At 46.5% G+C, this 12,193-nt stretch overlaps 1 protein-coding gene across 1 annotated transcript in view; it reads right to left on the bottom strand.

The window, feature by feature from the left end:
* The window catches only part of RAB31 (RAB31, member RAS oncogene family), a 130,714-nt gene extending 127,311 nt beyond the window's left edge, over positions 1 to 3,403 (bottom strand). The window contains exon 1 of the mRNA XM_047697405.1: positions 3,217 to 3,403. Coding sequence (XP_047553361.1) covers positions 3,217 to 3,255 — 39 coding nt within the window. The 5' untranslated portion in view covers positions 3,256 to 3,403. The remainder of the gene's footprint in view (positions 1 to 3,216) is intronic.
* Between the last annotated feature and the right edge of the window lie 8,790 nt (positions 3,404 to 12,193).

Genomic DNA, 12,193 nt, shown 5'->3' with positions numbered 1-12,193 from the left:
AGCTTTCCACCTTTGGGGTTGGAACAGCTGCTGCCTCAATATTGTTTTTGTTAGTTTTTTTTTTTTAACATACTTTGCTGTTTTTAAGGGGGTTGTTTTTAAGCTACGTGTTTCATAATACTAGTTCAGACTACAAAGTGGGACGATTGGCACTTTATTGACAAGAACAAGACTCCTGGGTCCCAGGTGTTTAATAAGGACCCTATCCCAGTGTGTGACCCTGTCCTGCATGGCTGGCTTCCACGGGTGGCCTGCCTTCTCCCAGGAAAGGGCATTCACAGAGGCCTAGAAAAAACATGAGAAAGTCCACCCATGAAAATAATGAGAGCCAAGAATTTATAATAAGTAGCCTAAATAAATCCAAAACTCTGAAGTCCTTGGTTTATCTAAGAGCACAAAACATTCGGAGAATGTCCCACAAACTGCCGTGGATTCTACTTGGGAGCACTTCTGGCTCCCTCTGGTTTCCACCTGTTGCAAATGACCCTCCTGTTGGGAACCTCCAACCCGCAGCAGAGATTGCAGACTACAGTGAAGAGGAATGAAATTCTGCACTGCCCTCGCCTACAACAACCTTGTGCCACAAACAGGAAATGCATCCCTGCGGGTAACCATGGAGCAATCAGGGCAAACAGCTAGGCACAAAAACACCAGCCCCTCACAGTCCCCAGTGAGACAGCCAGACTTCAGCTAGGAGGACCGCATCCTCGATCACCTTCTCAAAGGGGCCCGAAAACAAGTGACAGGAACAGAGGGCATGGCTTGTAGGGTCTCAGTCATACTGAGACTTCAGGCAGATGTGGTAGTGGCTGAAAAACAGGAAGCTGAGTGCTAGCCCCATGCAAGACTTCATCCAGAAAACTGGACCTCCCAACAGAGAGAACCAAAGGAGCTCAGGACTCCTGGTAAAATTTTGAGGGTCCATTCAGACATGGCCTTGATCCCTTCTTTTAGTCACTGACCCGTAAGGTTCTTTCTCAAATCGAGCAAACCCCACCTTTAACCCAAGGTGATTAAAGTGGCTTTGACCTCCCTCAAACGCTCCCTCAATCTCACTCAGACAAGCCCCCCCAATATGATGAGCCGCTAAGAATACAGCCCTATCACTCACAGCTTGCCCAGGACAGGCCCGGCCCAAGTACAGGACTTAAGAAATTCTACTCAGTGTGGTCAACAAGGTCATTGGCCCTCTGACCTAAACAAGACAAAAACCTGGAGCCACTCAAAAAAACCAAGGGCTGAGGATATGGTATTACATGGGTGAACCGGCAAGCCTCCATCTGCCCAGAAATACCTTCTTACTCTGGCAGAGTTCTTTCCTCGAAAGCCAATTCCCTACCAACAGAGCCACTGTAAAGACCCAGCAAACAAGGGTGAGGCACTGTCCCCAGGAAGCCACTAAAAGAGTGTGCTTCGCTCTGAGAGATCAAAGAAAAGAAGCAAAGGGACTTCCTCCAGCTATCTCATCTCCCAGCCTTACTAATTGTCACCCTGGAATCACAGGTTAGCAGGAAATGGCACCGCGTATCTTAGCAGATCATCTGGTATAATCCTCTGCCTTAAAAGGGAAGATGTTATGATGTCCATTTTCTAGAAGAGTCAACTGAAGTCCTTGCCCAGAATTGCACAGCGAGTGATCTGCTTCCTTGTAAAAGGATACAGAGACTCGTCCCTGAGCAGTGAAGATAATTCATGTGATGGGTAGGGCCTGTGCCACCTATGTAGGGGGCGAGGAGGCAAAACATTTCCTACTTTGTTTACTCCCGAGGCCAATCTCCATGCACACAACGCACGTCAAAGTTGCTCTTGATTCCTTGGGACACGACATTCCTTCCAAGTCTCTGAAAGCCTTCCATGAGGCTGAAATGACCCCTCGCAAGTAAAACACAAGATGGCTGAAATTTATGTCAGGACTATGATGGAGAGCCTAGCTGAGAGTGGAACCCACGCCGGCAACACTAAGAAAAGTCCACAGAGGAAGACCAGGACGGGAGACTTTGCAGATCCCAGCTGTGGTTGAGCAAGCCAGGAGGGCGGGCACACCAGGGAGTTTCTGACCAGGCTACAACAATGGGAGGGCCTTTGCCAGGTCTTCTGGAATTCTAACCGAACGGGTCGATCTAGTGTAAATGACAGTTCTGGCAAAAGACAGGGACGGGAGGCAGTCAAGAACACTGTCCAGATATTCCAGAAGGGCCTAGATGGAGCCCAGACACTTGGCTGGTCTGGCACAATTCCATCCTAACCTGGAATTATTTCCTCATTATAGGAGTCTCTCCATCTCTCCTGACCAGTTAGCATTTCTTGTAAATAACAATGGGTTTCCCCTTTTGCTACCCTTTTTGTAGTAAATAGTTTTCTTGAGAGACCGGATTTGCCAGAGGCAGTACCCTCTGGAGTCCTTGCCAAAGGCTGCTGGAAACGCGGCTTAAAACCAGCTCTTTCAAAAGAACAAATTCTGGAATTTGATGTGGGCACCCAAAAGGAAATGACCCGTAATATTATCTGAGTTCTCTGCGGCTGGTTTCCAGAGACTGTCCTGCATCCCCGGACAGGGCGGCCGAGGCGAGGGGCTGGGGTATCTGTTTCTATCTGTTTCTTGGCTTCTTTCCCATTTCCTCAGACTCGGAAAGACCCACTTGGGGAAGGGAAGCGGTGATCTGGGGAGACTTTCCCATCCTGCCTTCTTTCTCCGGAGCACGGAAGTTTCCGAGGTGCTAAGCAATCCAATACTTACCCTTCACCTTCCAGCCAGGGCATCCCCTCGCGTTCGCTCGCCTTTGGCTGGGCTTTCTTTCCCACCCACTTCCCCGCCACCTCCCCAAAAAGTGAATAAACCAATTGCCCCCGAGAGGCAGAAAGGATCTGGAGCCTGGGCTGAGTAACCTAAAGTTTCCGCCGGAAGGAAATTATCAAAGGCGAAGGAGAAAGCCCTCGGAGGCCGGAGGGACCGCGGCGGCGGCGGCGGTGGCCAGGAGCCGAGGCCCCTCCGCCTATCCCCGCCGAGGGTCCCGCGGCCGGGCCCGAGCGCTGCGGGGCCAGCGCGGATCCCGGGAGACGCGGCAGCCGGTGAACGAGCGAGCAGCTCCCGCGCAGGCTCGCACCCGACCGCCGCCGGGCTGGGAAGAGGGGCGCACGGACGCGGGGAGTGCGCAGGGGACGGCGCGGGGACGCACGGCCGGGGGTGTCCCCGGCGGATGGCGGCGCAGGACTCACCCCGAGAAGACACACTTTGAGCTCCCGTATCGCCATCATGTGCTCGGGGCCGGACCGGGCAGGGGCTCAGCATCCTCCAGGGCCGGGGCCGCGCCGCGCCCGCGCCCAGCCAGCGGCCTCCAGTCTCCGCCTTTCGCTCGAGGCAGCCCGCGGGCGGGACCGCGGCTGCTGCTATTTCTGGGCCGCCGGCCCCGCCGCGGCCGGTCACGTGGCCGCCGGCCGGCTCCTCCCGGGGCTTCGGGTCTAACCTCGGCGGCACCCAGCTCCCAGGAACGCCCCCACAACGGCGTCAGCCACCCCGGGGCAGCCACCCCCTCCCCTGGGACCTGCGGCGTTCCTGGCAGCGTGCCTCCTCCCTCAGACCCGCTCAGCGGCCAGACCCCGCTCTGCTGAGTTCCCTCAGGCATCTGCCTCGCCAGTCCCTCCCGGCCGCAGTGCCCCACGGGGTGTAAGGAGAACAGGATCTCCCCGTGGGTGGGGGGAGACCCCACGGGTGGTTGCGTCCCTGAGGATTCCATTCCTCGTCTCCGAGTGGATGCTGTCAGCTGAGGTCCTTTATGGGGAGCACTCCGAAGTCCCCCAGCGGTCCCATCGTTATAGGACACTCTAGGATTGCCGCAGAAATGAAGCCTGAACCTAGATGTGAGGATGAGAAGGAACAGTTGACTTTGCAACCCACCTTCTCCTCCTGCAAGTTCCTAATGCCTAATTTCCACGAACTCCCATGTAGTTCTTCACCCTCAGCCCTGAGTTCATTCTTCCACGTGTACTTGAAAACGGTTCTCGAAGCAGGGGTCTATAACTCCCTCCAAAACAGTTGTGTCCCTGTCTGAAAAAGGAAATGCACATTGCCGAGAGGAAGCTGCCTTGCTCAGTACAGAAAATGCTATAATTTGCCTGGGCAGACACCCACCCTCAGAAATATAGCTAGAAATATGTAGCTCCCAGAATGGACCTTCCTTAACCAGCAAATAAAAAGAGGTTCAGGCTGGAGACAGTCAAGGAAGTCTTGCAGGACTGTCCTTTCTTCTCCGTCCATAGCCCAGTAAACCTTGTCCACTGAAATGACTTCACTTCTTGCTACTACAGACATGTCACCTTTTTGGACACATCCACCTGAGTAATCCACGGGCATTTCAGATGGGAAATAACATGATTTTGTCTGTTTGTTTCTTAAGATTTTATTTATTCATTTGACAGAGACATAGCAAGAGAGCAAACACAAGTAGGAGGAGTGGGAAAGGGAGAAGCAAGCTTCCCCGCCAAGCAGGGAGCCCAATGCGGGGCTCTATCCCAGGACCCTGGGATCATGACCTGAGCCTAAAGCAGATGCTTAACAACTGAGCCACCCAGGCGCCCCATAAGATCATTTTTCTTAAACTTTATCCCTCATCCCGAACTCTTAGGCCTCTCTCCTGACTTGCCAATTTTGGTCAATGACATTTCCATTCCCCAGTGGACCACCCACTTTCGTCTTCTGGCTTTGTTTCTATTGAAGCCATGTTGAAGCAACCTAGCACCCTCGTGACACCGCCTCCCCCATCCAGTGGGAGCTTCGGAATCAAGACCTCCAGAGAGAAGAATCCTGGATCTCTAGAATCAAGACAGGCCCCCAAACTGACAGTTGGCATTTAAATTCCCCAGAGCAGCAGGGTCTTCGGTGGCCAGGTACAGGCTTCTGGAGGGTTACTCACACAAATCTAGATTATGTGGTTCAAAAAACAGCCATGGACAAGACACGAGTCTTGTTCAACATGGAGATTATTGTATCAGCATCTGTCCTTGGTTTAGTATCCAAAGCAAGGACAGTCTTTTATGTGAGCAGTGAGAAAAGAGGTCTGCCTAGAATTACGCAACCCTGGTCACAATACCTCCCTGTCCTCAGATTTGCTGAGCAGAGACCAAGGGCAACACAGTTGCAGAGACATACCGTGGTAGAGTGGCTCTGTGGCCAATGCCTGCAGCCACCTTCCCTAACACCTCCCCTGTCCCTGATAGTATGGCTTGAGTCTCCGTGTACAGTCACTTGCCTTTGGCCTTTCTTCTCATTTCCCGAAAGCCCATCAGACCAGAATGGAAGCCTTTCCATGTTTTCTACCCTCTGGAATGAGTAGGAACTTGTAAACTACTGTGGGTCACCGAGGGCAGGACCATTCCCAGACAAAAATGAGCTGACAGAATTTCTCTTTCATTCCCTTACCCTTTTTCATGATTCTTCTCCTTCCATGCTCTTCTCCATTAGCCTAGGTGTTTGGGGGTACTTGTTTGTTTTCTGGGCCCTCCCCAAACAATCCCTTATGCAGGTCTCCTGTCCCCAGGCCCCCGGAATCACTCAGATCTGTTTATCCTTCTTCCCACCCCCAGCTCCAGTAAAAATCACAGCATTTAGGGCACCCGAGTGGCTCAGTTGGTTAATCAATTCCCACTCTTGATTTGGGCCAAGTCATGATCTGTTTTTGAGAAATCGAGCCCTGTGGGGTTCCATGCTAGGCATGGAGCATGCTGAAGATTCTCTCTCCCACTCCCTCTTCCCCTGCCCCCACCTCCACCTCCCCTCTCTGCCCCTGCTCTTTAAAAAAAAAAAAAAAAAAAAAACCACCTCATTTGTGCCAAATTCTGGTCAGCTTTACAAAGTAGCAGTCCTAATCTGTCAACTGGACCCCCTTCATGGGTATATACCCCTTCCTCATCCTCAGAAACTTAAAATTGGCCTCCTGAAAAACCTGGTCTGCGTGGCCGTCCCAAGGTGATGCATAACGCTCTCGCCCAGGAAGAAGGGGTGATGATGATACCATGACACATATTTTGGGAATGACAAGATCCTGGGTAGCTCTCAACTTTTAAAGATATAATGTTCTCTGTGAATGCTATTATTACACTCTTTGATTACTGTGCTAAGCGCCTGTCCTGACTCCTCTGGATTTTCTGTGTAGGAAGATGTTCTGATATAACTGAAGCAGGGATCAACATTCAGTGATACATAACTGAGAACTTACGAAATTAAATAAAATAGAACAAGCAAGTTTTCTTAAGAGACCTCTGTTAAAGTAAAAGGTCACTGTACTAACTCAGACTCCTGCCTTTCTGCTGCTTTAAAGTCTTCAGTGATGGGACGCCTGGGTGGCTGAGTCCACTGAACCTCTGCCTTCGGCTCAGGTCATGATCTCAGGGTCCTGGGATCAAGCCCCACATCGGGCTCCCTGCTCAGCGGGGAGTCTGCTTCTCCCTCTTACTCTCCCTCTGCGTTCCCTTTCTCTCTCTCAAATAAATACATAAAATCTTTAAAAATAAGCAAATGAAGCCTTCAGTGGCACCAAATGAAATGAACTCCCAAGCTGTTCAGGACATCTTGCCATACCCTCCCCAAGCCAGCCTCTCCTCTGCCCACCTGGAAAAACCCGTCATTGTTCAGAGACCCTCTCAGATTTCACCCCTCACCTCTTAGCATTTATTCAACACAAATAAAGGAATTAACAACTAAATCCCCTTTACAACAAGTCAGCCTCCAAACAGATCAGCAGATGAAATTACCCATCTCTATGAAAGGTATCCATAAAAAAAAAAAAAGAAAAAAAGAAAGAAAGAAAGAAAGGTATCCATAGTTTAGACGAAGGATCATCTCTGTTTTACTAGGGTTTAAAAAGGACAAATAATGTCTTGAAAAGTGACTAGGAATGAATGGCTTTTCACCTCAGCTAGGACATTTCTCCATCAGGATCTTTGACCTCTCAGGCTATTCAGATAAGACTACTGTTTCAGGGGTAATGCATGACGAGGCCCTAGGATTCAGGGGCTACACACGGAATGGATGCTTGAGCATGGTTACTCATCCTTGGACCACTTCTCAGAAGCTTGCACATGCGATACCCTTTCAAAGAAAAGAGGAATTCTCCGATGAGTACTTAGAGTAATTCTACCGAGTGACCAGAAAGTGACTGGGAAAACCGCCTCATTCTTTCTGTAAAAATCTAGCAAAAGCCAATAAGAGCCATAAAACTGGTCACGTTTTTTGATCCAACAAATCCGTTTTTGGACAGTCACCTAGAAATAAGCACAAATAGTGACCCAATACAAAGCCTGCCTGTTTGCACCCAAACATGCGTACAAGAAACAAAGAAACATGCGAGAGGAACAGAAAAATCATCTCTGCTGAGATAAAGGGAGTGGAGCTTACATCCACGGCAAGTGAAGGGACTAGACAGTAGACATCCCTTCACTCTCAGGGAGCAAGTAAGCAAAGGACAATGCTTCTCTGGGATATGTTTAATGGTGCACAGCGGCAGGTGTCACCTAGGTGGTAAATGCTATGTGTATGCTGGGGTACTTACAGAGAAATTTCTGTGAAATTTCTTACAGGTAAGTTTCTGTGAGAATCACCTGAAACAAAATTGGGTCGGCATGTTACAGAGGCTAAGCCACACAAATGTGTTACAACTCCCCAGGCTGCAGGCTGAACTCAGCGGGCTGGGGGTGAGTCATCTGGCCTGCTAGAAGGCCAGTTAAGGAAAAATTAAAATGTTTCCGAACCTTGTTTTTAATAATTGTATCTTTTCTTTTTGGAACTTTGGTGTCTGCTATATCGGTTAAATAGCCTTTTAATATATCTCATTTTCTGAGCCCTTTCTTCTTTTCTCCCTACTTTCCTTCTTTCCTTCCCTGCTTCCTTCCTTCCCTCCTTTCTTTCTTCCTTCCTTCTCTCTTTCCTTCCTTTTCTCCTTCTTTTCCTTCCTTTTGTCCTTCCTTCCTTCCCTCCTTTCTTTCTTTCTTAAGTTTCAGATATTTTCTGACTAGCACATGCCACTCTCTCTTACCTGCAGTTCAGACCCTTTAAACACACTTTGAGAAGCTAAACTCCTGAACATACCAGTTAAGCCAGAGATTTGAGGGATTTTAGGAACGCAGAAGTGAAAGGGCCCCACGATTCACCCACAGACTCAGAGAAGGAGAAAGCAGCCTGAAAGGGATTCTGAGTGGCTGAGAATCCTGGGAACAGAAGGCGCCTCCATCGTGGGAAGGAGAATGGTCCCCATGCACCTGGAATAGGGCAGCATGGCAAAGGGCGTGGTAGGTAAGTGGATACACATTCCTCTGTGAATGACTGTTCTCCCTTAGCCACTCTGGTTGTCTTCATCTTCACGTGGAAAGGATGGTGGCATCTCTTAGAAGCTCAGGAAGGGCAGCCAAAGATGTTAGTGAGCTGTCAGCTCTTCAAATAATGGATGGAGGAGGGTCAAGACCCATTTTCTTCATTGTCTCCATTACCACCTGAATGAGAGTACTCAGAAATGTTCAAGAACGAACAGATCACCCAAAATTAAAACAATGGAGGACTCCGTTGGGCTCTCATAAAGGACTGGCAGTAAGTAGCAATGATTAGATTTTCCAGACATACCTCCCTGGGTCTCCACACTGAGCACCTCCTCACCTAATGACCTCTTCATGGACACTCCTGCCCACTGGCCTGTAAAGTCTTTCCAATCCCTGGTTGAGCTCAGAGGGTTGAGTTAGAAGAATATACAAGATACATATTAACACCTCCCACAAAATATAAATGAATGGATTCAGCAGGGAGACCACCACTCCAAACCCATAAATAGTATGTAACCCAGTCAGTCCTCTTCTCTCCTTGCTTATTTGTAAAATTGAGAAATGAAATTATAATGATGCAGCCCAAAGTCAACCCAACTCAGTTTCATTTCTTAGGCCATCAGTAGGTTGTCCTTTCCCACCATTCATGTGAGTTTCACTGTCATTGCTTGGAGTAATGCTAGGAGTTTAGGATACACTTTTTTCTTAAAGGAGATTGTGTGTGACTCTTTTTTTTTTGTTCTTTGACATTTGTTATCAAACTAGAACACTGATTTTTAGATGTTGGAAACAACTCTCATATCTTCAGGAATTTTTGTTTTAATTGTTGACATAGCCATTCAGCAGATGGCAGATGCTGACTATGGGCTAGACACTGGGCGTGGAACCAAGTGAGACAGAGAACATCCACTGGCGCGGAGCCCACAATGGAAACAGGCAAACAAATAAACCGGCAATTCTCCTACGCTGTTACATGTCTGACGTTCAGTACTTCTGTTTTATGTTTTATTTTTCTTACTCTTCTGATTGAGAAAATGAGATAATTTCCAGAGTCAGCAAACCTTGAATGCAATAAAACCCAGTCCCCAAGTAAGAGAGATGATGATCAAGAAGGATAGAGTTTGAACCTAGTCATTCAGGAGGTGAGTGTCCGTGTGCGTGCACATGCGTGTGTGTGTGTGTGTGTGTGTCGACAGACACAGAGATCTTTGTTCTGTCTGAATTCCCCAACACTGCCCTAGGCTAGGAAGAGCCTAATGCTAACAATCCCCTAATTCCAAGTGCCTCTCAAAAGACCTAAGTAAATGGTTAACTAAGTTGTCTTCAGGGTTTAATTACATTGGAACGCTCACATTTTGTGTTTCTACTATTGTGGTTATTGTTGAACTATCACTCTCATTGTTATTCATTGACTTGCTTGATTTGCCAGTGTGACAGAGCCTGTCCTAAATCGTCTGTTAATCGCTCCTTAGAGCAGCACGTATTTGACGCTCTGAAGGGGTTTGAGTGAGTCGATGAGTGAGTGAGTTGAGTGTGTCGATGAGTGAGTGAGTTGAGTGTGTCCCCTCCACGTATAATCTCCAGAGTGGTGGGGCAGAAAGAGCACCTGACAGCAGATGGAAGGAGGTTTACATCAAGGGTCCTTCATCCCCTGTTTGTGTGAACTTAGGGAAATTCCCGAATCTCTTAGACCTGCAGTTTCATATTCTGTTAGGGTGGTTATGGAAGAGCTGTTGCATTATTTGGGGGAAGATTACATTAGGTGTGTGTGCATGTGTGTGTGTGTGTATGACTAGCAAACCTGGATGACTGACTGTCCCAGTTTGTATGGGACTGTCCAAGTTTTAATACTGAAAATCCTGCATCCCTGGGAAACCCTCAGTCCCATGCAAAAAGGGCCGGTTGGTCATCCTATTCGCTTCCTGAATCTTGTAAGACTCTTTCTGGGTTGCTATTATCCTTAAAAAGGAAGTGTGAACTTCCAACCAGCCCCACTTCCTTCCTCAGTTTTTCAGCTCTGAATATAGAAAGGACTCTAGTTTAGAATGCAGCACCAAAACTTTACACAGATCCATCAACATCTAAATTACCTATAAGCTTTCATCATTTTACACCTGGTTCACATGGAAGACTTAAATATGCAAATTATAACTTCAGCTAAATAACAGTTATTTCACTGAATGACATGCTAGGTTTTTAAAAACAGGAACTAGGAAAAGATTGCTTAGTTTTCCAGGCCCCTGGTAAGGCCCCTTTCCCCCTTTTGGTGGTTTATACTTTACTCTGTCTCTCATTTCTGATGCCCCCTCCCTATCTTCCCACACATACATCTCAAATGTTGTATTCTTCTACTGAACTAAAACTTTCTGTCAGAACCCATCATAGCTCTGGTGGAAGGGATTTTTAAGGCAAAAAATCCTTTCTTGGGTAAATATTCTGGGAAGTTGAGTTTCCTCCAAATACTTACGCCCTTAGCATAAGACATGTGCTCTCCTGAGTTTCAAGCTATGGCACCTCTCTTGGTTCTGCCATCAGCGGTTGTTAGGAAACAGTGTGCCAAAGTCATCCAGTGGGATGCTGTGGAGGCTGAGGTGGGAGGGCTCTGGCTCTATTTCTCCTAAATGGAGAAAGGAAAATGCAGATTTACTTTCAGAAATCACAAGGAGACAGACTGATAGATTTGAACACATAAAAGTTAATTCCTTCTTTATGCAGGAAATATTATAAACATAATTTTTAAACTGCAATCTAAAAGAATATTTGGCATAAATATGACTCAGTTAGTGATCATAATATGGAAAGCATTAAAATGTTTAAAAAAAAGAAAGAAAGAAACTAAGATCCCATTAGAAAAAAAATGAACAGACACTAAGATTAGATATAAGGCAAAGATATTCCCTCTCACCACTACTTTTCAACATCAAACTGGATGTTGCTAGTTTCTTGCTAATGCAATAAACAAGAAAAGGAATTTAAAATGTATACATATTTTAAAGGAAGGCACAGAACTTCCTTTGCTATCAGATGACATTATTGTCTATGTAGAAAATCTGGAAGAATTGATTAAAAAAAAAAAAAGCAAACCTGAAACTAATAAGCAATTATACCTAGGTTGCAGGATACAAGCTTCATACACAAAAGTCAATCACTTTCTTGTATACTAGCAATGAACAAGTAGAATTTGAAATTAAAAACACAATACCATTTACATCATCACCTCGAAAATTGAAATACTTAGGTATAAATCTAACAAAATAAGTGTAAGATCTACATGAAGAAAACTATAAAATTCTGATGAATGAAATCAAAGAAGATACATGTTCATAGATAGGAACACTAAATATTATCAGTTCTCCCAAATTGATCTATAGATTCAACACAATGGATGTTTGTGGATGTTGACAAGCATTCTAAAGTTTATATGGAGAGGCAAAAGACCCAGAATAGCCAACCTGATATTAAAGGAGAAGAACAAATATGGAGGACTGACACTACTTGACCTTAAGACTCACTATAAAGCTATAGTAATCAAAAGAGTGTGGTATTGATGAAACACTAGACAAATAGATCAATGGAACAAAATAAAGAGCCTGGAAATAAACCCCCATAAATATAGTCAACTGATCTTTGACAAAGGCTCACAGGCAAAACAATGAAGCAAAACTAGTCTTTCAACAGATAGTGGTAGAACAACAAATCCCTGGGTTGTATAATAGAGTTACCTATTGGTAATTCTACCTATTAGAATTACCAAAATCCAGAACACTGACCACACCAAATGCAGTGAAGATGTGAAGCAACAGGAATTCTCTTTCATCGCTCCTGGGAACTCAAAATTGTATGACCACCTTAGAAGACAGATCGGCAGTTTCTTATAAAGCTAAACATA

The sequence above is a fragment of the Lutra lutra genome, chromosome 12, assembly GCF_902655055.1.
Source record: "Lutra lutra chromosome 12, mLutLut1.2, whole genome shotgun sequence".
NCBI lineage: Eukaryota > Metazoa > Chordata > Mammalia > Carnivora > Mustelidae > Lutra > Lutra lutra.
The sequence above is the reverse complement of the archived record's forward strand: the minus strand, read 5'-3'. Positions and strand labels throughout refer to the sequence as shown.